General features: G+C 43.4%; 1 protein-coding gene across 8 annotated transcripts; it reads right to left on the bottom strand.

Moving 5' to 3' along the window:
• Positions 1–8,610: 8,610 nt before the first annotated feature.
• Positions 8,611–23,263, bottom strand: LOC117979947 (uncharacterized histidine-rich protein DDB_G0274557-like). Of its 8 annotated transcripts, none has more exons than XM_063603757.1 (6): positions 20,544–23,263; positions 19,351–19,471; positions 16,020–16,510; positions 14,072–14,217; positions 13,166–13,379; positions 8,611–12,348 (listed from the first exon to the last, which is right to left on the bottom strand). In XM_063603757.1, exon 6 carries the CDS (start codon positions 10,682–10,684, stop codon positions 9,701–9,703), a length of 984 nt encoding a protein of 327 aa, XP_063459827.1. In that variant the 5' UTR covers positions 10,685–12,348; positions 13,166–13,379; positions 14,072–14,217; positions 16,020–16,510; positions 19,351–19,471; positions 20,544–23,263; the 3' UTR covers positions 8,611–9,700. The 8 variants fall into 8 exon arrangements, with proteins under 8 accessions (XP_063459827.1, XP_054967248.1, XP_054967250.1 ...); XM_055111273.2 differs by having other exon boundaries at positions 8,611–13,379; positions 16,020–16,107; positions 16,388–16,510; XM_055111275.2 differs by having other exon boundaries at positions 8,611–13,379; positions 16,020–16,107; positions 16,436–16,510.
• Between the last annotated feature and the right edge of the window lie 272 nt (positions 23,264–23,535).

Raw genomic sequence — 23,535 nt, 5'->3', positions numbered from 1 at the left:
AGAGACAAGGTCTCACTCTGTTGCCCAGGTTGGGTTGCAGTGGCATGACCATGGCTCACTTCAGCCTCCACCTCCTGGGCTAAAGCATTCCTCCCCCTTCAGCCTCCCGCGTAGCTGGGACAACAGGCACGTGCCACCATGCTCTGCTCACATCTTAATTTTTTTGTAGAGACAGGATCTCACTATATTCCCCAGGCTGATCTTGAACTCCTGGGCTCAAGTGATCCTCTCACCTCAGCTTCCCAAAGCATTGGGAATACAGACGTGAGCCACCATGCTCAGCCCTTTTTGAGATTTCAAATGTGCCAGCCACTGTTCTAAGTCTGTCATGATGTTATACTTGTTAAATCACATAGATCCAAGGGTTAAATATTATCATTATTCCTATTAACAGATAAAGTCCCCAACCAGAAGTCAAGGTTTCATGGCTAGTAAGTGACAGAAATGCAAGATTGTGATGACAGAGCCTGTTTTTTTTTTTTTCTTTTTTTGAGACGTAGTCTTGCTCTGTTGCCCAGGCTGGAGTGCAGTGGTGCTGTCTTGCTCACTGCAACCTCTGCCTCCTGGGTTCAAGTGATTTCCTGCCTCAGCCTCCCGAGTAGCTGGGATTACAGGTGTGCACCACCACACCTGGCTAATTTTTGTATTTTTAGTAGAGACAGGTTTTCACCATGTTGGCCAGGCTGGTCTTGAACTCCTGACCTCAGGTGATCCAACTGCCTCAGCCTCCCAAAGTGCTGGGATTACAGGCTTGAGCCACCATGCCCAGCCCAGAGTCTGCTTTCACAGATGCTCTGCTACACTGGTAGAGCCAGAGCTTGGTGACTTGAAGAATTAGTTTCTTTCCTATGTGTAGTAACATGGACATACCTGTTCCTGCTAGACCCTATTCTTGGATGGAGGTATCTCGTTGTGGAAGAGCAATTCTTATCATGACGTGTGTAATCCAAATGCTACCAATCCTTACCAGCCTGAGGCTACAAAGAAGGCACAACAGCATCGGTGACCCCAGTTCTTATTCTGGCTCCCACCTGCTGAAGCGGGGCCTCTCACCCTCCTGCAAACGTGCACACGAATATTTCCATTCGAACCTGAGATTCTCGCAGGTGCCGGACAGCTTCCTGTCAGCTCCTCTCCCCATGCTGCCGTAGTCTACTCCCCTCTAGCTCGCAGCGGCTACCCCTGGGCCCTTTGCAGGTCCTTGCAAGAGTCTCTCACTATTGACATTGCTGAATGAAGGTGCTTTCTCAATGGTGCTAACGACCATGCTAAGGGTGCTTTCTCCCAGTAATCCCAAATGCAACTATCCTTGAGACGAGGAGCCATGCCGAGTTCCACGGAGCTAGCAGTAGATTCGGTACTTCTCTCCTCAAAATTGTGTGTCAACCTCTCAGCATCCCAGTGCTGCAATGCTGGGATCCACCATCTCACCGAGTTGCTCATGAAATCCATTTCTTCAGCTCTCACTCCTCCCTCCGCGGGGGTTCCAAACTAGCCCAAGGGGGCAAGAAGGGTGACACAGTACCTCGTCCTTTCCACTGTCCCTATTCTGTCCCACCTCTCTAACCCCCAAATAATCCTCCTTCCACCCACCTATGCATATCAATTCATGCACACAGACGGAGACGAGTAAAATTTACCCAAATAAAAGCCAAACTGTTACTCCCGGCTTGGGTACAGCTGGGACACCCTGATCCATGTTTTCTACAAATTAAATGGGAAAGTTTGTCTCCTAAGGCCGCCTGGGAGAGGTGGGAAATGAACTCCATTGTCAGAGCCTCGGAGAAAACATAGAGCCAACATCCTCCTTCACCCTTAGGAGCAGGTGGCTGGAGAAACTTTAATCTGAATCATTATAATAGATTAAAAACTGAAAAGATCGAATTTGGCTTTGAATTTTCTATTGTCTCAAAACTCGGCTTCAGGCTGAAGAACAAAAAAGACAAAAATGATATGAAGATCCTTAAAGAGGAAAAACCAAACCAAATCCAAAAAACAAAAATTAAAATACCAAGAGAAAAAGAACCCCAGCGGGAGGCAGCCATAATGCAACTTCCCGTTTTGCGGCGGGCATCTACCTTAAAGCAAGGGCCTGTCCATACCTACAGACGCCCAGCACTGGGGTAGAAGCAGTTTCACTTCATTGGTTGCTTCCCACGGGGCCTTCTCACTGTGGAAAGCAGAAGTTCATGGGATTAAAATAAATCTCATTGTGTATGCAAGAGTAACGCTGCCGGCAGAGCGCCTCTTCCTGTGACTCCACACTTCTTCAATTCTAAGCTTGGTTCTTTCCACCCAGACTTTTTTTTTTTTTTTTTGAGATGGAGTCTCACTCTGTCGCCAGGCTGGAGTGCAGTGGCACGATCTCGGCTCACTGCAACCTCCGCCTCCCGTGTTCAAGCGATTCTCCTGCCTCAGCCTCCCAAGTAGCTGGGACTACAGGCATGCGCCACCACACCCACCTAATTTTTTATTTTTAGTAGAGACAGGGTTTCACCATGTTGGTCAGGATGGTCTTGATCTTCTGACCTCGTAATCCGCCCGCCTCGGCCTCCCAAAGTGCTGGGATTACAGGCGTGAGTCACCGCACCCGACCTCCACCCCGACTTTCTAGGCACTCTCTCAGGAACCCTGACTTTGGTTTTGGGGGAAGCCATGAAGCACTTGCTGAAGCATCGGGTCACTTCATGTGTTGTAAATTCTGTAACAAAATCTGGAAGGAGCCCTTGTGTCAGAGAAAGAACCTACTGGGAAGGTCTGGCCTTCTCCACAACTCATCTTGACCAGGGCACCTGCTACCTTGAATCAGTCGTCTCCGAGGGCAGAACCGCAAATCTCATGGGATTGGAATGGAAAGAGAAAGCTGCCTTGGTTTTCTTTGGTTGTTTCTGATTTTTCTTTTTTCTTGCTCTTCATCACCTCCTAAAGGCACAGAAAGGGGCCATTTTTCTGGTCTTCTTAATTCTCACTCCTGTCCCTAATTAGAAACAACAGCAGAGAATTGCTGAAAGCTATATTCCAGCTAAAACCAGGCTGCAGCGTTCGCATCACCTGAGAGACGTCAGACATGCAGAATTTCAGGCTCCATCCCAGGCCTACTGATTCAGAAGCTGCATTTTAGCAAGATCCTGGCTGGATTTTATGCACAGTAAAGTTTGAGAAAGAAGGCTTTAAAAATGAACTGAGCAATACAATCCTTTTTTTTTTTTTTTTTTTTTGCGCGGGGGGAGGTGTTCAATAGCAGAGTAGGGTGACTCTAGTTAACAACAATGTATTGTATATTTCAAAGTAGCTAGAAGAGAGAACATGAAATGTTCCCAGCACGTAGAAATGATACTCAGGGTAATGGAGACTCCAAATACCCTGACTTGATCATTACACATTTGATGCATATAACAAAATAGCACATGTACTCCATAAATATGTAAACAATCATATATCATTAAAAAAAATAAACTGAAGGCCTTAAAAAGGAATAAAATAATGGCATTTGCAGCAACCTGAATGGAATTGGAGACCATTATTCTAAGTGAAGTGACTCAGGAATGGACAATCAAACATCGCATGTTCTCACTTATAAATGGGAGCTAAGCTGTGAGGACACAAAGGCGTAAGAATGATACAACGGACTTTGGGACCTCGGGGGAAAGGGTGGGAGCGGGGGGGGTGAGGGATAATAGACTACAAATTGGGTACAGCGTACACTGGTTGGGTTATGAGGGCACCAAAATTTCAGAAACGACCGCTAAAGAACTTATGCGTGTAACCAAACACAATCTGTTCCACCAAAACCTATTGAAATTTTTGAAAAATTATTTTCCTAAAATAAAGGATATTTCAAGGAGTGCCTTCTCCATCTCGTGGCCCTCTGATGATGATAGCTCTGAAAGCTTTGAAAAGCTTGCAAATACTCAACTTCAGGAATAAATCACCTCTGAGACCCTCACCTGAAGACAGGATACTTCCTGCAACTCCAGGACTTTCCAGTCGGAAGAATTGTTTTTTTAAACTGGACTCTGAGGACACATTCTTAAAGTCACTCAAATTCTCTACAAAATTCTTAAGTTTTGTGTTTCTATTTCTAAAGATAATAAAAATAATTGATATGATCAAAAAACAAAAATTAACAAAAAAAAAACACAAAAACCCCAAAAAATGAACTGAGGTTGTGTGCCCTTGTGTGAAATTTTGGGTCGCAGTGCCACCTTGAGGTCACTTTAGTATTTTTCCCTGAGCTTTGCAGTGGACGAGCTGCGTGGGACACGACAGAAGTCAGTTCATTCCTCCCTGGAGGAAACAGACAGCCCTTGTGTTAGTGCCCAGAGGTCTCCGACTGCGGCCTCTCTGGGCCACACTGTCAATTGAAGAGATATGGGCCCTCTTCCAAGGACGCCTTCTATCCAAGCTTAGAAGAATGGCTCATAGGCTAAGGCACTTTCTGCGTCAGCAACAGCAACAGATCTCAAAGAATGTCTGCCCCCATCACAAGATTTTTCATAAAATGTAGAAAGCCATTAAAGCTCAGAGGCACAAAGCATGGCTTTAGAGATCATCTAGATGAGTGAGCCCCACCTTTCAGGAATGAGAATTGCTTTATGATAATGGTTGGCATTTACTGCATATTTACTGTGTCCCAAGCACTGTTCTAAGCACCTCCATGTACTTAGTCATTTGAACCTTAGAACAATTTAGTGAGATCAAAATAGTGATCTCTATTTTGCAGACTCCTGTGTGGCAGTCATTTTGTTTGTGCTATTTGTTGGTTAGGAAAATCTACACTAAGAAGAAACTATTGCTATGAATCTAGTAATTCTTGAAAATGAATTTGCATTGAATTAAATCCAATAACATCCAATAACATCTATATATATTCAGGAAAGAGTAGTATAGAGATATAAATTATGTTATCTACCAAGCCTCAGACCACGGTTGTGGCATAGATAGACTTAGGGCCTCTTGCAACAGCTCCAAAGCTCTCCACGGTATTCTTAGCCCACAGGCTGGGAACCCCCAGTGTAGAAGCACACCCCACGTGCTTTATAGATGGCACACCGTACAATCCTGAACACACCTGATTTCATCTGGTCTCTGATGATTAGTGGGATCAGGCTACCTTGGTCTTGGATGGGAGATTGTGGGGGAAGTTGCAGATGAGGAAACTGACTTCAGAAAGTTGTTATAGTTATTCTTCTAGCTTGAAAAAGCTACACTACAGAGAAAAAGAGACCATGGGCAGTGTCCCCTTTTCATTCTTCAACCTATACACCCTAGGAAGGTTAATTCTCCTAAAACACAGTTCTGTTTGGGTTATTTTCCCCCTCAAAATGACCCCCAGCTCTACCTGACTGCTTATTGTAAGGTAAAGCCATCTTCGTCTCCAAAGCAAAATCGAATACCAACCAACCTGCTTGTTGTTACTCTGTTGATGTCCCTTACCCTCTGTCTAGACTATGTGTTGCCCATAGGACAAGAAGAATGCTGGCCTTAGAGAAGACTTGGAGGGAGAGCTTTGGAGCTGTTGCAAGAGGCCCTAAGTCTATCTATGCCACAATCGTGGTCTGAGGCTTGGTAGATAACATAATTTATATCTCTATACTAGCCTTCCCTGAATATATATAGATGTTATTGGCTGTTATTAGATTTAATTCAATGCAAATTCATTTTCAAGAGTTACTAGACTCATAGCAATAGTTTCTTCTTAGTGTAGATTTTCCTAACCAACAAACAGACTTGGAGGGAGGCCACCTAGTGGCTAAGGTGACCTTCCTTGGGAAGCAGCACCTGAGTTAAGTCACCAGGAATGCATGTTTAGGTCCTACCCAGACACAGGAAGACAGTGCCGGTGAGCCACAGAGTTGGAGGGCCTTCTCTCAAGACCGAGCGTGAGTTCACTGTGAGAAATATAGCTACTGAGGTGACCAGGTCAGTGCACATGCTGGCAGAGTTCTCTCCTGCAGGCCCTCATGGGACGAAATGGCATCATCAGAAGGCTAGTGGTTGGTATTTACTGCATATTTACTGTGTCCCAAGCACTGTTCTAAGCACCTCCATGTACTTAGTCATTTGAACCTTAGAACAATTTAGTGAGATCAAAATAGTGATCTCTATTTTGCAGACTCCCGTGTGGCAGTCATTTTGTTTGTAGTATTTTTTGGTTAGGAAAGTCTACCCTAAGAAGATACTATTACTATGAATCTAGTAACTCTTGAAAATGAATTTGCATTGAATTAAGCCAATAACATCCAATAGCATCTATATATCTTCAGGGAAGGGTAGTATAGGGATATAAATCATGTTATCTCCCAAGCCTCAGACCATAGTTGTGGCATAGATAGACTTAGGGTCTCTTGCAACAGCTCCAAAGCTCTCCAAGGTATTCTTAGCCCACAAGCTGGGAACCCTCAGTGTAAAAGTACATTGGTCAGCATGTGTCTTGGCCATTTCTTGTTTCTGGCTCTACCCAATGTCAATCTCTTCTTCTGAAAAGTACACCACTTCCTTTTTTTTTTTTTGGCAGTGGGGACGGAGTCTCACTCTGTCACCCAGGCTGGAGTGCAGTGGCATGATCTCGGCTCACTGCAGCCTCTGTCTCACGAGTTCAAATGATTCTCCTGCCTAAGGCTCCCAAGTAGCTGGGATTACAGGCGCGTGCCACCATGTCTGGCTAATTTTTGTATTTTTAGTAGAGATGGGGTTTCACCATGTTGGCCAGGCTGGTCCCAAACTCCTGACCTCAAGTGATCCGCCAGCCTCAACCTTCCAAAGTGCTGGGATTACAGATGCGCGTCACTACACCTGACTAATTTTTGTATTTTTAGTAGAGACGGATTTCACCATGTTGGCCAGGCTGGTCTCGAACTCCTGACCTCAAGTGATCCACCCACCTTGGCCTCTCAAATTGCTAAGATTACAGGCGTGAGCTACCGTGCCCGGCTCATCATTTCCTTTGAGGCCTTCTTTCTTCCCAGGGGATATTGTCTGATAGATAGTGACCCAGATACCTGTACTGTCTAGTTCGTGGGTGGAGGTAGTCCAAGCTAGGACAATTACATACTCTCTTCCTAGTACTTGGATCTTGACCAGAGGATCAAAGAAGCAGAAAGTAATTCTATTTCATCCCAGCAGTTGTGCCCTGGCCTTATGAGAGCCTGCTTTTTACACTTGCTGGTGGTCCTGGAATCCATCCCCGAGAAATATCCTGGCTCCTGCCTATTTCGAAGCCTCTACCCTCTTATTGATTTTATGAGCCCCGATGTCCTTTCCTCTCCAAAAAAAAAAACTATTTTGAATAAGTTAATGTACTAGTCAGTTATTACTAGGATAATATTGCAGATAAATCTCAGTAGTTAAGCAACAAAATTGTATTTTTCTAATTCACAGTTCTATTGTTCAACCAGGGTGGCTCTGCCTCAGACTTCAGGTCTGGTTTAAGTCTGTTGTCTATATTTCACATTCAAAGACAGCAGCTACTCAGGGCATGCTCATCTTATGATAAATGGAAGAGGCCAGGGAAAACCACACAAGCACATGTAAAATCTGAGGTTGGGGCTGGGCGCGGTGGCTCACACCTGTAATCCCAGCACGTTGGGAGGCTGAGGTGGGTGGATCGCTTGAAGTCAGGAGTTCAAGACCAGCCTGGCCAACATGATGAAACCCCATCTTTACTAAAAATACAAAAATTAGCCAGGCGTAGTGGTGCATGCCTGTAATCTCAGCTACTCAGGAGGCTGAGGCATGATAATCGCTTGAACCTGGGAGGTGGAGGTTGAAGTGAGTGGAGATCGCACCACTGCCCTCTAGCCTGCCCAACAGAGTGAGACTCTGTCTCAAAAAAAAAAAAAAAAATCGGGTTGGGCATCATGCATGTTGTCCTACATTCTGTTGGCCAAAGCAAGTCACCCAGTGAGACTCAAACTCAATTGTGTGGAGATGCATGCTGCCCACCCTACAGGCAGGTGATGCAAAGTCACTATGTAAAGGCCATAGCTGTGTGGTGATACTGTGCAGAGACAGTACAAAACTGGGACCATAGCCTACCCTGGTGAACCGGAAAACAATAAAACATTAACAAAATTAATGTTAACATAGTGACATTTATCGGTCTTTTCCTTTATGGTTTGTGTTTTCCCATCTTGTTTAAGAAATGCTTCTCTGACCCAGGGTCACCAGGAAGATATTCGGCTCTGTTTTGTTTTTCACACTGAAATCTTTAGCCCAGGGTATGACTGAAGCTAGGATCTAATTTTGAGTTTTTGCTAATGGCTGATTAATTGCCCCAGTATTATTATTTTTGAATAATTCACCCTATTTCCACTGACCTGTAATATCACTTTTGCTAACTATTAAGTTTCTATAAATGCAGGAAAGTCTTCCTGGACATGCTATTTCCATTTCATTGTTCTGTTTGTCAATCTCTGTGCTGATCCCATGCTTCTCAAATATTTACTATTTAGCCTTCATTTAAAATCAAACTTGTCAAATTCCACAATGTACACTAAAAATACCGATCGATATTTTGTTTCGAACTACTTTGAATTAAAGAGTAATATGAGAGGAAGAAAAGTGTTCAAGGTTATAAATTTTTCATAAAGAACATAGAATAGTTCTCCATTTATTTCAGTCTCTTTAATTACATTTGATAAAATTTTATAATTTTCTTTTTAAAGATCATGCACATCATTTGTTAGATTTATTCCTAGGTACCTTATTTTTATGCTATTACAAGTTATATAAAAGTGATCTTTTACAAATTATATATTTTTGCTATTTGTTGCAGTGTTTAGAATACTATCAATTTTGCATATTGATCTCAAAGCCATAGCAGAATATCATACTACCTTATCATAATAGCAGACATTCATATAACTCTTACTATGTGTCAGGCACTGTTCTAGGCATTTTACATGGATGACATGCATTCAATCTCACAATGACCCAGTGAGGGAGATCTTATTATTATAACTATTTATAGATGAGGAAACTGAAGTCCAAAGAAGTGCAGAGAACTTAAGTAGATTCCATCATAAGTGGTGAAGCCAGGATTCAAACTCATTCTCCAGCATCCAGGGCTATACTCGTGGTACTGCATTTACTTCTTACTCTTGGTAAGCCCTGTTATTAATTCTGATAATGTGCCTGTCTATTCTCAGGTTTTCCATGCAAACAACGATAATAAATACCTTAAAATCAGCTAGCAAACACACAAATGGTTAATGCCATAGTAAAGTGTGTAGGATGTGTGTGTGTGTGTGTGCAGAGTGTGTATGTATGGGGTGTGTATGTGTGAGGTATGTGGAGTGTGTGTGTGTGTAGAGAGTGTGTGGAGGGTGTATGTATGGGGTGTGGGAGGGTGTATGCATTGTGTGTATGTGTGTGTGATTTGTATGTGTGAATGTGTTTTTGTGTGTAGTGTGTGTGGATGTTGTTTGGGAGTGTGTGTGTGGATGTGAATGTTTAGGTTCTGTGTGTGTGTGTTTGCGGAGTGTGTGGAGTGTGTATACATGGTGTGTGTATATGTTTGGGGTGTGTGTGTAGATATGTGTGTGGATGTTGTTTGGGAGTGTGTGTGTGGATGTGAATGTTTAGGTTCTGTGTGTGTGTGTTTGCAGAGTGTGTATACATGGTGTGTGTATATGTTTGGGGTGTGTGTGTAGATATGTATGTGGATGTTGTTTGGGAGTGTGTGTGTGGATGTGAATGTTTAGGTTCTGTGTGTGTGTGTTTGCGGAGTGTGTGGAGTGTGTATACATGGTGTGTGTATATGTTTGGGGTGTGTGTGTAGATATGTGTGTGTGAGTGTGTGTGTTATGGAGTGTGTGTAGAGTATGTGTATGGAGAGTGTGCTTATATTTGGTGTGTGTGTATATTTATGTGTATGTGTATATGGAGTGTGTGGAGTGTGTGTATCTTGGGATGTGTGTGTGTGGAGTGTGTGTGTAAAGTGTGTGTGTGGAGTGTGCGTGTGCATGTGTGTTTGGGGTGTGTGTGGAGTGTGTGTGCATGTGTGTGTTTGGGGTGTGTGTGAAGTGTGTGGAGTGTGTGTGTGCATGTGTGTGTTTGGGGTGTGTGTGGAGTGTGTGTAAAGTGTGTGTGGAGTTTCTGTGTGCATGTGTGTATGTTGGGGGTGTGTGTGTATGTTTGGGTGTGTGTAGTGTGTGTATAGTGTGTGCAGTGTGTGTGTAGAGTGTGTGTGTATGTGTATATTTAGGTGTGTGTGTGCGTGTGTATGGGTGTGTGTGTAGTGTGTGCATGGAGCGTTTATAGTGTGTGGAGTGTGTGTGGAGTGTGTGTGCATGTGTGTGGGTGTGTGTATGGGGTGTGTGTGTGGAGTGTGTGTATGTGTATGTTTGGGTGTGTGCATGTAGTGTGTATGTGTATGGATGTGTGTATGGGGTGTGTGTGTGGAGTGTGTGTATATGTATGTTTGGGTGTGTGTGTGGCACGTGTGTGTGTATGTTTGGGTGTGTGGGGTGTGTGTATAGTGTGTGGGAGGTGTGAGTGCATATTGAGTGTGTGTATATGTGTATGTTTCGGGAGGTTTGTGTGTGGAGTGTGTGTGTAGAGTGTGTATGGGGTGTGTGTGTGGAGTGTGTGTGTATGGAGCGTGTGTGGGGAGTGTGTGTGTAGAATGTGTGTGTGGAGTGTGTGTATGTATGTTTGGGGTGTGTGTGTAGTGTGTGTGCATGTATGTGTATGGGTGTGTGTGTATATATTTGGGAGTCTGTGTCTGTGGAGTGCGTGTGTGTAGAGTATGTGTATAGGTGTGTGTGGAGTGTGTGTATGTTTGGGGGTGTGTGTAGGTGTGTGTAGAGTGTGTTTTGGGGTATGTGTATAAAGTGTGTGTATAGTGTGTGTATAGAGCGTGTGTGTACTGTGTATAGAATGTGTGTGAGTATGTATGTTTGGAATGTGTGTGTAGTGTGTGTGCATGCGTGTGTACGTTTGGGTGTGTGTAGAGTGTGTGTATGTTTGCGATGTGTGTGGTGTGTGTGTAGAGTGTGTATGTTTGGGTTAGTGTGTGTATGTGGAGTGTATGTGTGGATTGTGTGCGTGTGTGTATGGGGTGTGTGTGGCGCGTGTGTAGAGTGTATGTTGGGATGTGTGTGTGCACGTGTGTGTATGTTTGGGTGTGTGTGTAGTATGTGTGTAGTTTGTGCGTGTATTTTTGGATGTGTGTGTATGGGTGTGTGTGTAATGTGTGTGTAGTTTGCGCATGTGTGTGTTTATTTGGGTGTGTGTGTGGCTAGTGTGTGTGCATGTTTGGGTGTGTGTCAATTGTGTGCATGTGTATGTATATTGGGTGTGTGTGTGGAGTGTGTGTGTACGTGTATGTTTGGGTGTGTGTGGAGTGTGTGTGTGCGTGTGTATGTATGTTTGGGGTATGTGTGTGTAGCGTGTCTGTGTGTGTGTTTGGATGGGGAACGTTATAAAGAGCACCATTCTCAAAGCGCAGGGAATTCGCGAGCCCTGGGGATTGCTGGTCTACTTCCTAAGCAGCAAGGAATGTTACGCATTTCAGCCCTTGCGAAGTCAGTGCATCCTCAGAGAGGGCTTGCAGGCTCCAGGGAGGCCTGCATAAGGAGTGAGGCCTGGGCCAAGCCCAACAGAGAGTGTCAAATAACAGGCCTGCCCCTTCCCCACCCTCCACCCCCAGATTTGGGCTGAATCAAAGGGCCATTCAAGCCCCTCCCTTTCACAGGCCTAGGCCATCAGCGGGCCATCCCCTGAGGCTGAAACGCAGCAATCCCACGGGCTTCTGCTCCAAACAGGCTTGTATTTGAAACCACAATATACTTGGCTCTAGTTTTACACACATTACTTTCCTGGTGCTAAAAAAAAAAAAAAAAAAAAAAAAAAGGAATTACAAGAATGAAAGGGAGAGTTCTTGGGAGATAGGGAATTCTTTTTCCAGTCTAGTGAATGCGGTTAATAAGTGGAAAAATAAAACTACTCTCCGTGAAGGGTCTTTGGAAGGGTTACCAGGACACGACAATTGAAAACAAATTAAAAGGCTGTATCATTCACTCAGCCTCAGTCGCCTCCCACAGTCCTGAGGGAAATGAATCTGCTTCAGTGCATTGGAGGGGTAACCGCTCTTCCTGAATGGTGTCGGGTAGGAGGAGGGATACCTGTGTATGTTCCTCTGTGGCGTCCCAAATGCTCCTTCATGAATTGAGGAATTGACTGGACAGTCATTCCCCTAGACCTCACTACAAATTAGACTTTTGTTCACCTGTTTCAAATGAATGTTTTTTAGTGCTTTGCATAGTGTGAAAAACAATAACAAACCCCAGGGTTTGGGTCATCTTGGATGAGTCACTTGAATCTCTGTGGCTCTCAGTTTCCTCTCTGTGAAATGAAAGTGTAAACTAGATCAATGGTTTTCAAACAGTACTCTCCTGAGTCCTCCCTGAAGCTAGAACAAGTAGGAGGAAGAGAAATGGAAGAATTAACTGAGCAATTTAGCCCGTTTGCGTCTGTCATCTTTGACTTCAGACCATTTTCAATACAATCTGGTTGAGCAGTTAATTCTAACAAACCTGGTTCTGGGATTTGCTAATCTCTCAACAATTCCAGGTGACTCCCAAAGCAGGAGCCACAGTCTCTGCACGGGCTTGACCCATATTGTCATGTTTTGGAAGGTGTGGAAGATTCCTGCCAACATCATAGCATCATGTTATTCTCAAGGAGACTAAGGAAGACTTAAAACAACCCATGTGGGTGCAGAAGGTGGCCCCGTGGCCTGTGTTGAAGTGGGATCTCACAGATCCACATTGTATTTTCACAAATACATGTGAGATTTTCCATGAGATTCTGCAAGAATTTCCCTGTGAGTCCTTTCTTGAGTTCCAAAGTTGGGTAATGATGAAACAGAGGAGTTCCCTGACCCCTCTCACAGGACGTGAAACAAGGGTGTGGCTTGTCTGTTAGATTGCTGACACCGCTCAAACCCCTTACAGGATGGAAAGCATGCAGATGGGCAGGTGCAGGAGTCCAAGTGGGCACGTGTTACAATGTGCTCTTTTAGCCGTCTGCGAATGGCTTGAGTGTTAACGAGCAAGGGCAGAGGGCCAGTGTGACAGCTTTATGTATCCCAAGCTCTTGTCCAGCATCCTGGAAGAACTGGGTCACACATGCACTTGAAGGATAAATGTGGGGGTCTTACTGAATGGCGGAGGTGGCTCTCAGCCGGATGGATGGAGAACCTGAAGGGAGGACGGAGTAGGAAGATGGTCTGCTCCTGGAGTTTGGCCTTCCGGCAGCTGAACCGCCCTGGGCTAAACTCTTAGTGTTGAGACATTCCTCCTCTTCTCTCTTTCTGCCGCAGCATTTTGACATTCCTCTGCTTGTCTCCTTGTCTGCTCATCTGCTTCTGGAACCTGGGGGTTCGGGGTTTATATGGGTACAGGATAGGGGGGCATGGCGGGCCAAAAGGCAAATTTTGCACTCAAAAACAGAAATGCCTGCTTCCATTTAGGGCTGAGGGTCTCTGGACTTCAGGGTGGGGCCTTTGCCAGGGAACCACCCTCTTCTACCCAGTATTTCCCTGTCTCCTATCCATATCAATGAGGCTTTTCCTGTTTTCTAAAATGCTTCAGTTATTCACTAGTCTAGAAGTTAAAATCATTAGAGTTGTTGCTTGTTAACCTACTCTATGGATCCTCTCTCTTGTCTTGAGATCAGAAACCATGGCTTTTCACTATGAATCCCCAGACCTGGCAAAGTCCTTGCCCTACAGAGGTGACTGTTTTCCAAAAATAGAAACAGCAGTATTTCCAGTTTCACATGTTTTTCCACAAACTTTCCATTTCCCATCATGAGGCAGAATCTATTTGTCTTCTCCAGAGACTCAGGATTGGGGAAGGGCTGACTCTGTGACTGTCTTGATAATTGGAATGCTACAGAATGCTTGACTTCCAAGGCTATGTTATAAAAAGCAATTAGGCTTCTGCCTGCAGCTCTCTCCCTAGGGATGTTCACCCTTGAAACCAGCCACTGGGTTATGAGGAAGCCTCAACTAGCTCATGTGGAGGGTGAAAGATGCCCCCAGCCAACAGCCAGCTTCACCCACCAGGATAGATGAGTGAATGAATGAGCCTTCAGTTGATCCCATCCTCCAGTTCTCAAGTCTTCCAGCTGAATCCTCAGACATTGCAGAGCAGAGACAGGGTATCCTTGGTGTGCCATGGCCAAGTCTTAACCCACACAGTTGAGTCTCTGAGCATAATAAATGGAGTACACCACTAAGCATTGGGGTTATTTGAATCCATAATAACTGCAACAATGGTGGATGACAGACACTGAATGCATTAATGAACGATTGGCCATGGGCTCTCTCAAATTCCTGAACCCACCTCGGGAGTAGAAAAGATAAGAGGTATCCTAGGATATCAGTGGAAAGGTACTGTGTTTTTCTAAAGTTTTAAGGCATAAATATTTATATTTATAAATATCCAATACTACAGTAGAAATGATTCTTTTAAAAGTCAGGGTCCTATTAAGCCATGAAAAGACATGGAGGAAACTTAAATGCATATTACTGAGTGAAAGAAGCCAATCTGAAAAGGCTACACACTGTGTGATTCCAACTATATGACATTCTGAAAAAAGCAAAACTATGGAGGCAGCGAAAATGTCAGTGGTTGCCAGGGGCTAGCCAGGGAGGACAGGAAGAGTTGGCGCACAGGGGATTTTTAGGGCAGTGAAACTATTCTATACGACACTGTAATAGTGAATATATGTTGTCATACACTTGTTAAAACCTGTAATATTTGGGTGACGATGATGTGTCAATGTAGATTCATCAACTGCAACACATGTCCCACTCTGGTGGGGGATGTTGACAGTGGGACAGGCTGTGCGTGTGGCGGGTGGGGACAGGGGAAATATGGAAACTCTCTGTACTTTCTCATCAATTTTTTTCTACTCAATTTTGCTGTGAACCTAAAACTGCTTTAAAAAATAAAGTCCATTTTTAAGAGGGGTCATTTCATTATGGTCTTATTTGTCTAAGGACCTGGTGCTCTTCTTTTTCTCTCCTCCACCTTCTCACAAATAAACAGATTGTGCAGTCATTGGCAGAATTTTTGGTATTTGTATCACTGCATTGGAGCTTGAGGGTAAAGTTTCATTATGTACACCAGGAGTTAATTTACCTCGGGACTTATTCTTTCTTTCTTTTCTTTCTTACATGGAGTGTGTGTTATCTGGGAGCTAATTTATTTCTAACATAATTTAAGGAGTCTTCTGTTTTCGCCTTGAGTGACAGTGGAAAAACTGTCAGCCTGAAACGTGAATGGTTTAGGACGAGATGAAAACAAGGACTCCAGGGTAGTTTGAATAATGAGCTAAGCATTCATTATTCTTGGTTTTTCTCTCTCCAGCATTAATAAGCAAGTGTTTTCCAAAAAGTATCAGTGGAATTATCATTCTTAAAACTGACCAAAGTAAATGTTATGTTTAATTTTGTGTTTTAATTAAAACTAGATGTTATAATATTATTATATCTATTTGTTTATTTGATTTCTTCTCAGAAAATATAGCAAATGACCACATAGTTCTCAGCGGGTGTTTGAATGAAAGGTGATTGTTCAGGGCTTTCATGGTTTTTAAAGCATTTGTAAGGATGATTCTTCATGTTTTTGATTTAGGCTGAGTCTTTAATCTGATTTATGTGCACACACTTGCTAAACATCTTGGAGGAAGAGTGGTGCTCAAGTTGTGCCACAGAACTCCTCCAGCCTCCATGGGCGGAAATTGATGGCAGTTTGGTTGAACTGGGAACCTGCAGGCCAGGGAAAGTCATCACCAGAAGCCTAGGCTGACTAGAGGAATGTTCAAGGCCTGCTTTCTGTGAGTTTTTCACATAGAAATGATTACAAGAAGCATAGTTTTTTGTTAATTAAAAATGGTTTGTTGTGAATATGTATTTATTGATTGTATTAGTTCGTTCTCACACTGCTATAAGGAACTAACTGAGACTGGGTAATTTATGAAGAAAAGAGGTTTAATTGACTCACAGTTCCACAAGCTGTGCAGGATGCATGGTTGGGGAGGCCTCAGGAAACTCACAATCATGGCAGAAGGACAAAGGGGAAGCAAGCATGTCTTCACATGGTGGCAGGAGAGAGAGAAAGAGAGAAAGAGAGAGAGAAGGGGAAAGTGTCATACACTTTTAAGCAACCAGATCTTGTGAGAATTCTATCATAAGACAGCACTAGGGGAATGATGCTAAACCACTAGAAACCACCCCATGATCCAATCACTTCCCACCACGCCCCACCTCCAACACTAGGGATTACAACTCAACGTGAGATTTGGGTGGGGACACAAAGCCAAACCAAATCGTTCTACCACTGCCCCTTCCCAAATCTCATGTCCTTCTCACATTTTAAAACACAATCATGCCTTCCCAATGGTCCCCCAAAGTCTTAACTCATTCCAGCATTAACTCAAAAGTCCAAGTCCAAAGTCTCATCTGACACAAGGCACGTCACTTCTGCCTATCAGCCTGTAAAATAAAAAACAAGTCAGTTACTTCCAAGGTACAATGAGGGTACAAACATTGAGTAAATGCTCCCTTTCCAAAAGAGAGAAATTGGGCAAAACAAAGGGGCTACGGGCCCCATGCAAGTCTGAAACCTAGCAGACAGTCATTAAATCTTAAAGCTCCAAAATAGTTACCTTTGATTCCATGTCTCGCATCCAGGGCATGCTGATGCAAGAGGTGGGCTCTCAAGACCTTGGGCAGCTCTGCCTCTGTGGCTCTGAAGGGTACTGCCCCTGTGGCTGCTTTCACGGGTTGGCATTGAGTGCCTGAAGTTTTTCTGGGCACACAGTGCAAGCTGTTGGTGGATTTACCATTCTGGAGTCTGAAGGATGGTGGCCCTCTTCTCACAGCTCCACAAGGCAGTGCTCCAGTGGAGACTATGTGTAGGGGCTCCAATTCCACATTTTCCCTCCACATTGCCCTAGTGGAGATTCCCCATGAGGGCTCCACCCCTGCAGAAGACTTCTGCCTGGAAATCCAGGCATTTTCATACATCCTCTGAAATCTAGGTGGAGGTTCCCAAGCCTCAACTGTTGCACTCTGCACACCCACAGGCTTAACATCATGTGGAAGCTGCCAAAGCTTCTTATGGCTTTCACCGTCTGAAGCAGAGGCCTGAAGCATATCTGAGGCCCTTTATGCCAAGGGTGGAGCTGGAGCAGCTGTGATGCAGGGTGCCATGTCCTGGGGCTGCACAGAACAGAGTGGGGGGCCCTAGGCCTGGCCCACAAAACCATTTTTCCCTCTTAGTCCTCCAGCCCTCTGTCTCTAAAATGCCTTGGAGGCATTTTTCATATTGTCTTGGCTATTAACATTTGGCTTATCTTTACTGTAGCAGGTTTGAATTCCTCCTCAGAAAATGGGTTTTTCTTTTTTACTATATGGCCAGGCTGCAAATTTTCCAAAGTTTTATGCTCTGCTGCTGCTTAGGAATTTCTTCTGCCAGATACCCTAAATCCTCTTTCTCAAGTTCAAAATTCAACAGATTCCCTAGAGCAGGGGCACAATGCCACCAGTCTTTTTGCTAAAGCATAGCAGAATGACATTTACTGCAGTTCTCAGTAAGTTCCTCATCTCTAAGTGAGACCTCATCAACCTGGCCATCTCTGTCCATATCACTATCAGCATTTTGGTCAAAACCATTCAACAAGTCTCTAGGAAGTTTCAAACTTTCCCTCATCTTCCTGACTTTTTCCAAAGCCCTCGAAACTGTTCCAGTCTCTGCCCGTTACCCAGTTCCAAAGTCACTTCTACATTTTCAGTTATCTTTATGGGAATGCCCCATTTATCTGAAACCAATTTTCTGTATTAGTCTGTTCTCACACTGCTATAAAGAACTACCTGAGACTGGGTAATTTATGAAAAGAAGAGGTTTAATTGACTCATAGTTCCACAGGCTGTAGAGGAGGCATTGCTGGGGAGGCTTAGGAAGCTTACAATCATGGCAGAAGGGCTAAGGTGAAGCAAGCACATCTTCACATGGTGGCAGGAGAGAGAAAGAGAGAGAGAGAAGGGGAAGGTGCCACACACTTTTAGACAACCAGATCTTGAGAGAACTCCATCGTGAGAAACCACTAGGGAGATGGTGCTAAGCCATTAGAGACCAATTCCCCCATAATCCAGTCACCTCCTACCAGGCCCCACCTCCAACACTAGGGATTACAATTCAACATGAGATTTGGGTGGGGACAAAGAGCCAAACCATTATCACTGATTGATTAATAAATTATTGAATTGATGTCTTTTAATTGATTCTTTAGTTTTATCAAAGTTTTATATGTACAAAGTTTAACAAGTCAAATGGTTTCAGGCCAAGCATAGTGGCTCAGCCTGTAATCCCAGCACTTTGGGAGGCCGAGGCAGGTGGATCATCTGAGTCAGGAGTTTGAGACTAGCCTGGACAACATAGTGAAACCCTGTCTCTACTAAAAGTACAAAAATTAGCCAGATGTGGTGGTGTGCGCCTGTAGTCCCAGCTACTTGGGAAGCTGAGGCAAGAGAATGGCTTGAACCTGATAGGCAGGGTTGCAGTGAGCCGAGATCATGCCACTGCACTCTGGCCTGGGCAGCAGAGTGAGACTTTGTCTCAAAACAAAACAAAACAAAACAAAAAAATGGTTTCATAAGGTTTCGTCTTTTTTTTTTTTTTAGACAGTCTCACTGCGTAACTCAGGCTGGAGTGCAGTGGTATGATCATGGTTCACTGCAGCCTGTATTGCCCAGGCTCAAGTGATCCTCCCACTTCAGTCTCCCAAGTAGCTAGGACTATAGGTATACACCGCCATGCTGGCTAATTTTTGTATTTTTTGTAGAGATGAGGTCATTATATTGCCCAGGCTGCTCTTGAACTCTTAGGCTCAAGCATTCCATTCACTTCAGCCTCCCAAAGTGCTGGGATTGCAGATGAAAGCCTCTGCGCCTAACCAAGGTTTCTATTGAAAACCAGCAGACCTCTACATGCCCTTTTCCATCCAATTTCCTCTCCATGGAGGCAATTACTTTTGTTTCTTATAGCTGTTGCTTCTGGAGTTTGCCCCCATATTTCTAAATTATATGCTTATATCACTATTTTTCATATTCTCATCCATTAAATGGGTTTTAAAACTTCATAAGGTTAGTGTGAGCATTAAAAGGAATTAATTCAGTCTGGGTGCGGTGGTTCATGCCGGTAATCCCAGCACTTTGGGAGGCTGAGGTGGGTGGATCACCTGAGGTCAGGAGTTTGAGACCAGCCTGGCCAACATGGTGAATCCCTGTCTCTACTAAAAATACAAAAATTAACTGGGCATGGTGGTGCATACCTGTAATCTCAGCTACTCGGGAGGCTGAGGCAGAGAATTGCTTGAACCTGGGAGGCAGAAGTTGCAGTGAGCTGAGATTGGACCACTTCACTCCAGCCTGGGTGACAGAGCGAGACTGTGCCTCAAATAAATAAATAAATAAATAAATAAATAAATAAATAAAACAAAAGGAATTAATGCATTAAAAATAAGTACTTTTAACAGTGCCTGGCACTACTGTTGTTATATTGACTTTTCAGTTTTTGTTATTATCTCTTGTCTTTTTATTATAAAATAATTATGATTCAGTTTTGTTACACCATTTACACATCTTTCCCTGAACACCTCCTCCTGCCATCTGACAATATATCTCTATCATAAATTAAGATTAATATTTAGTGTTTATATAACTATGATTTTTAAAATATCTATAGCTGAGCCACATAAAACATTATTATATTTTCTTTCTTTTTCAATTATTTGTTTTCACTGGAGGTTATCATCTCATTTTTTTTCTTTTTTGCTTAGTTTTCGATGTACGACAATCCCCCTTATCCATGGTTTCACTTTCTGTGGCTTCAGTTACTACATATTCAACCCCAAAAATATTAAGTGGAAAATTTAAGAAATAAAAAGTTTAGGCCAGGCGTGGTGGCTCACGCACCCGTGAGATCCCAACACTTTGGGAGGCTGAGGCGGGTGGATCCCTTGAGGTCAGGAGTTCGAGACCAGCCTGATCAACTTGGTGAAACCCCGTCTCAACTAAAAATACAAAAATTAGCCGGGCGTGGTGGCGCATCCCCATAGTCCCAGGAGGCTGAGACAGGAGAATAGCTCGAACCTAGGAGGCGGAGGTTGCAGTGAGTCAAGATCACGCCACTGCACTCCAACCTGGGCGACAGAGCAAGACTCTGTCTCAAAAAAAAAAAAAAAAAAAAAGAATTATCCACAAGGTCTGTGCTCCCTGCTCATTGGTTGCTTAGTAGCCATCTTGGTTATCAGATCAACTGTTGCAGTTATCGCAGTGCTTGTGTTCAAGTAACGCTTATTTTACTTAATAATGGCCCCAAGAGTACTGCGCCTAATTAAATTTTATCACAGGTCTGTTCATATAGGAAGAAACATAGTATGTGTAGGGTTCAGACTATCTGTGGCTTCAGGCATCCACTGGGGGTCTTGGAACATATCCCCACGGATAGGAGGAGACTCCTTACCTCTACTGAAATCATCCCAAACCCCGCTTCAGAAATGGAAATCTCCTCTCCATATGTTCTGCCAGCGTAAACCCTTTTTTGGAAGATATCCTTCCTGGAGCTCTCTCTCCCCTTGCTGCAGTCTGGACTGGCTGCTCTCAAAATCCGCCACCCAGCTGTCACCCTGGGATTTCCTTTTCTTAACCTCAAAATTCCTTTCAGTTCTCCTCTGTATTGGATCCTCTTTTTTTTTTTTTGGTCCCATGACATCCTGTTTCTCATTTTACACTTTCATTTTGGGTGAACACATCCTCCTGCAGCTTTCAGATCATGAATATCTATACAATTCTTTCAACCTCATACATGATTGATATTGGACTAGGTTTAGAATTCTAAATTGAAAATATTTTTTCCTTAGAAATTTAAAGGTGTTGCTCTCCTAGCTTCCAGTGCAGCTATTGGGAAGTCTGATATTTTACCTGTTTAATGAGGCATACTATTTCCTTTCTGAATGTATTTAGAATCTTCTTTTTGTCCTTGGAATTCCAGCGTTTTCTAATGATGTGTCTTGGTGTGGGACTTTCTAAACGCCTTATGTAGGAGACCCTGTGACGCCTCCCAATATGAAAACTCACGTCCTTCAGCTCTGAAGAATTTCCTTTTTTTTTTTTTGGAGACAGAGCCTTGCTCTGTCACCCAGGCTGGAGTGCAGTGGTGCGATCTCAGCTGACTGCAACCTCCGCCTCTTGGGTTCAAGTGATTCTCCTGTCTCGGCCTTCTGAGTAGCTAGAATTATAGGCACGCCACATCATGCCCAGCTGATTTTTGCATTTTTAGTAGAGGCGGGGTTTCACCATGTTGGCAAGGCTGGTCTCAAACTCCTGACTTCAGGTGATCTACCCACCTTGGCCTCCCAAAGTGTGGGATTACAGGCATGAGCCACCATGCCCGGCCTGAAGAATTTTCTTGAATTATTTTTTGAATAGTTTCGACCCTTCTATTTTCTCTGTTCTCTCCTTCTGGAACTCCCATTTTATTTGAATATTATAGTTCTTCATCAGGTCTTTAATTTTTTCCTATATTTTCCATCTCCAAAATATTTTTTTACCTTCTCAAACTCTGAAAGAGTTTGTGTAAAATTGGTGTTATTTCTTATGGGTTGTGTGTGTGTGTGTGTGTGTGTATTTTCCATCTCTGAAATTTTTTTTTACTTTCCCAGACTTTATCTTCTGACATTTCTACTTCATGTAACTTTCTAATTTCCTTCATTTTTTTTCTCTGGACACATCACTTATAGCTTTTTGAAATTTTCTTCTGCTTTTTAAAAATTATTTCTGCTTCTGCTGAGCTCTTATAAAAATCTGATTTGTTTTTATCTCAGTTTTTCTATTAGAAAATTTCTCAGATGTTTGGTCATCCTTGACTCTTTTCTCATATTTAAAAGTGAAGCACTAAAAAGCTGATTGTAAGTTGTGTAGTGTGTGTGTACATGCATGTGTATATGTGTGTGCATATGTGTGTATGTGTGTGCATGCACATACATGGTGGTGTTGAGAGCTGGAGGGAGCTCGCCAATGGATGAACTTTTCTGTACAGTGATCTTGCTGGGCTGTTTCATTGGGAAAGTCCCATTTTGTAGTTTCCTTTGGTCTTTTCTCTTAATCTAGACAGTTTCCTCAAATCCTTTTTGATTTGAGAATTATAAACCTGACTGCCATCATTCTGAGACTGGAGTGGAGGGAAGGGGATGAGCCCCACAGGGTGTAGAACTCCAGCTGATCCCCAGTTTTCTATATGGTGCCCTGCCGTGATGTCACTGAGGCTGGAGTCTCTCTGGCTAACCCTCTTTGGAGGGTCAACTCTGGACTTCTGAGACGGGAGATAGCAGTTGGCAGATCTGGAGGCATCTATGCGTCTCTGTTTGTACAGGCTTGTAACCAGTCTTCTGTTCTCAGCCTCAATTGCACCCTGGGCCACCAACTCCTGAGCCACAACTTTCTGAGGTTCTGTGTCTCAAATCATCCCGTTTCAGGCTGCCCCCAATTGGTTCTAGCTTCCTTTGGTCAGCTAAGCTGGTAATCACTTGTTCCGTATGCTCTCCAGCTTCCAAAATATTTCTTTTTCCTTTCTACTTTCTTTTTCTCTTTGTCCTTGTTAGTTAATATCTTTTTTTTAAGCCACTCTCTGTTATTTCGGTGGGACTGGTGAAGCTGGAGGCAAAACTGTAAATGATGGTTTTATTTTTTTATTTATTTTTATTTAGTATTATTATTTTATTTTTCATTCGGAGTCTTGCTCTGTTACCCAGGCTGGAGTGCAGTGGTGCCATCTTGGCTCACTGCAGCCTCCACCTATGGGTTCAAGCAATTCTTGTGCTTCAGCCTCCTCAGTAGCTGGGATTACAGGCATGCACCACCATGCCTGGATAATTTTTGTATTTTTAGTGGAGATAGGGTTTCACTGTGTTGTCCAGGCTGGTCTTGAACTCCTGACCTCCAGTGATCTGCCCACCTCAGCCTCCCAAAGTGCTGGGATTACAGGTGTGAGCCACTGTGCCCAGCCTGATGTTTTTAATTTACCAAATTTAATGGGTCTTTTTAGTGATGGAATTCAAATAATGTAATGATGAAATATAAACTGAGCTGCATTAATTTAATTCTAATTAGATCCAGGTGACAGAGTGCACGCCTGTAGTCCAGCTACTTAGAAGGTTGAGGCAGGAGGGTTGCTTGAGTCCAGGAATTCAAGGCTGCCATGTGCTTGATCACTGCTGTGAATATCTACTGCACTCCAGCCTGGACAGCATAGCAAGACCCTGTTTCTAAGATAAATAAATAAATCTAGCTGGACACAGTCTTAACTTTACATTTTTCTTGGGATGCAAAATTTGGTTATTGTTATAGGATTGTATACTCCCATAAGTGTTCTATTTGTGTCAAGTATTTAGAATAGAAAAAAGAAAAGCTAAAAATCAATAAGCCTGAAGGAATTAGAAGACAAACAGAAAATTTTA

The sequence above is a fragment of the Pan paniscus genome, chromosome 3 (assembly GCF_029289425.2).
Source record: "Pan paniscus chromosome 3, NHGRI_mPanPan1-v2.0_pri, whole genome shotgun sequence".
Taxonomy (NCBI): domain Eukaryota; kingdom Metazoa; phylum Chordata; class Mammalia; order Primates; family Hominidae; genus Pan; species Pan paniscus.
The sequence above is the reverse complement of the archived record's forward strand: the minus strand, read 5'-3'. Positions and strand labels throughout refer to the sequence as shown.

Coding starts and splice junctions, on each gene's coding strand:
- LOC117979947 (XM_063603756.1), bottom strand. CDS start 10,684: ATGCACACACACTACACACACACCCCAAACATACATACACACACTCCA.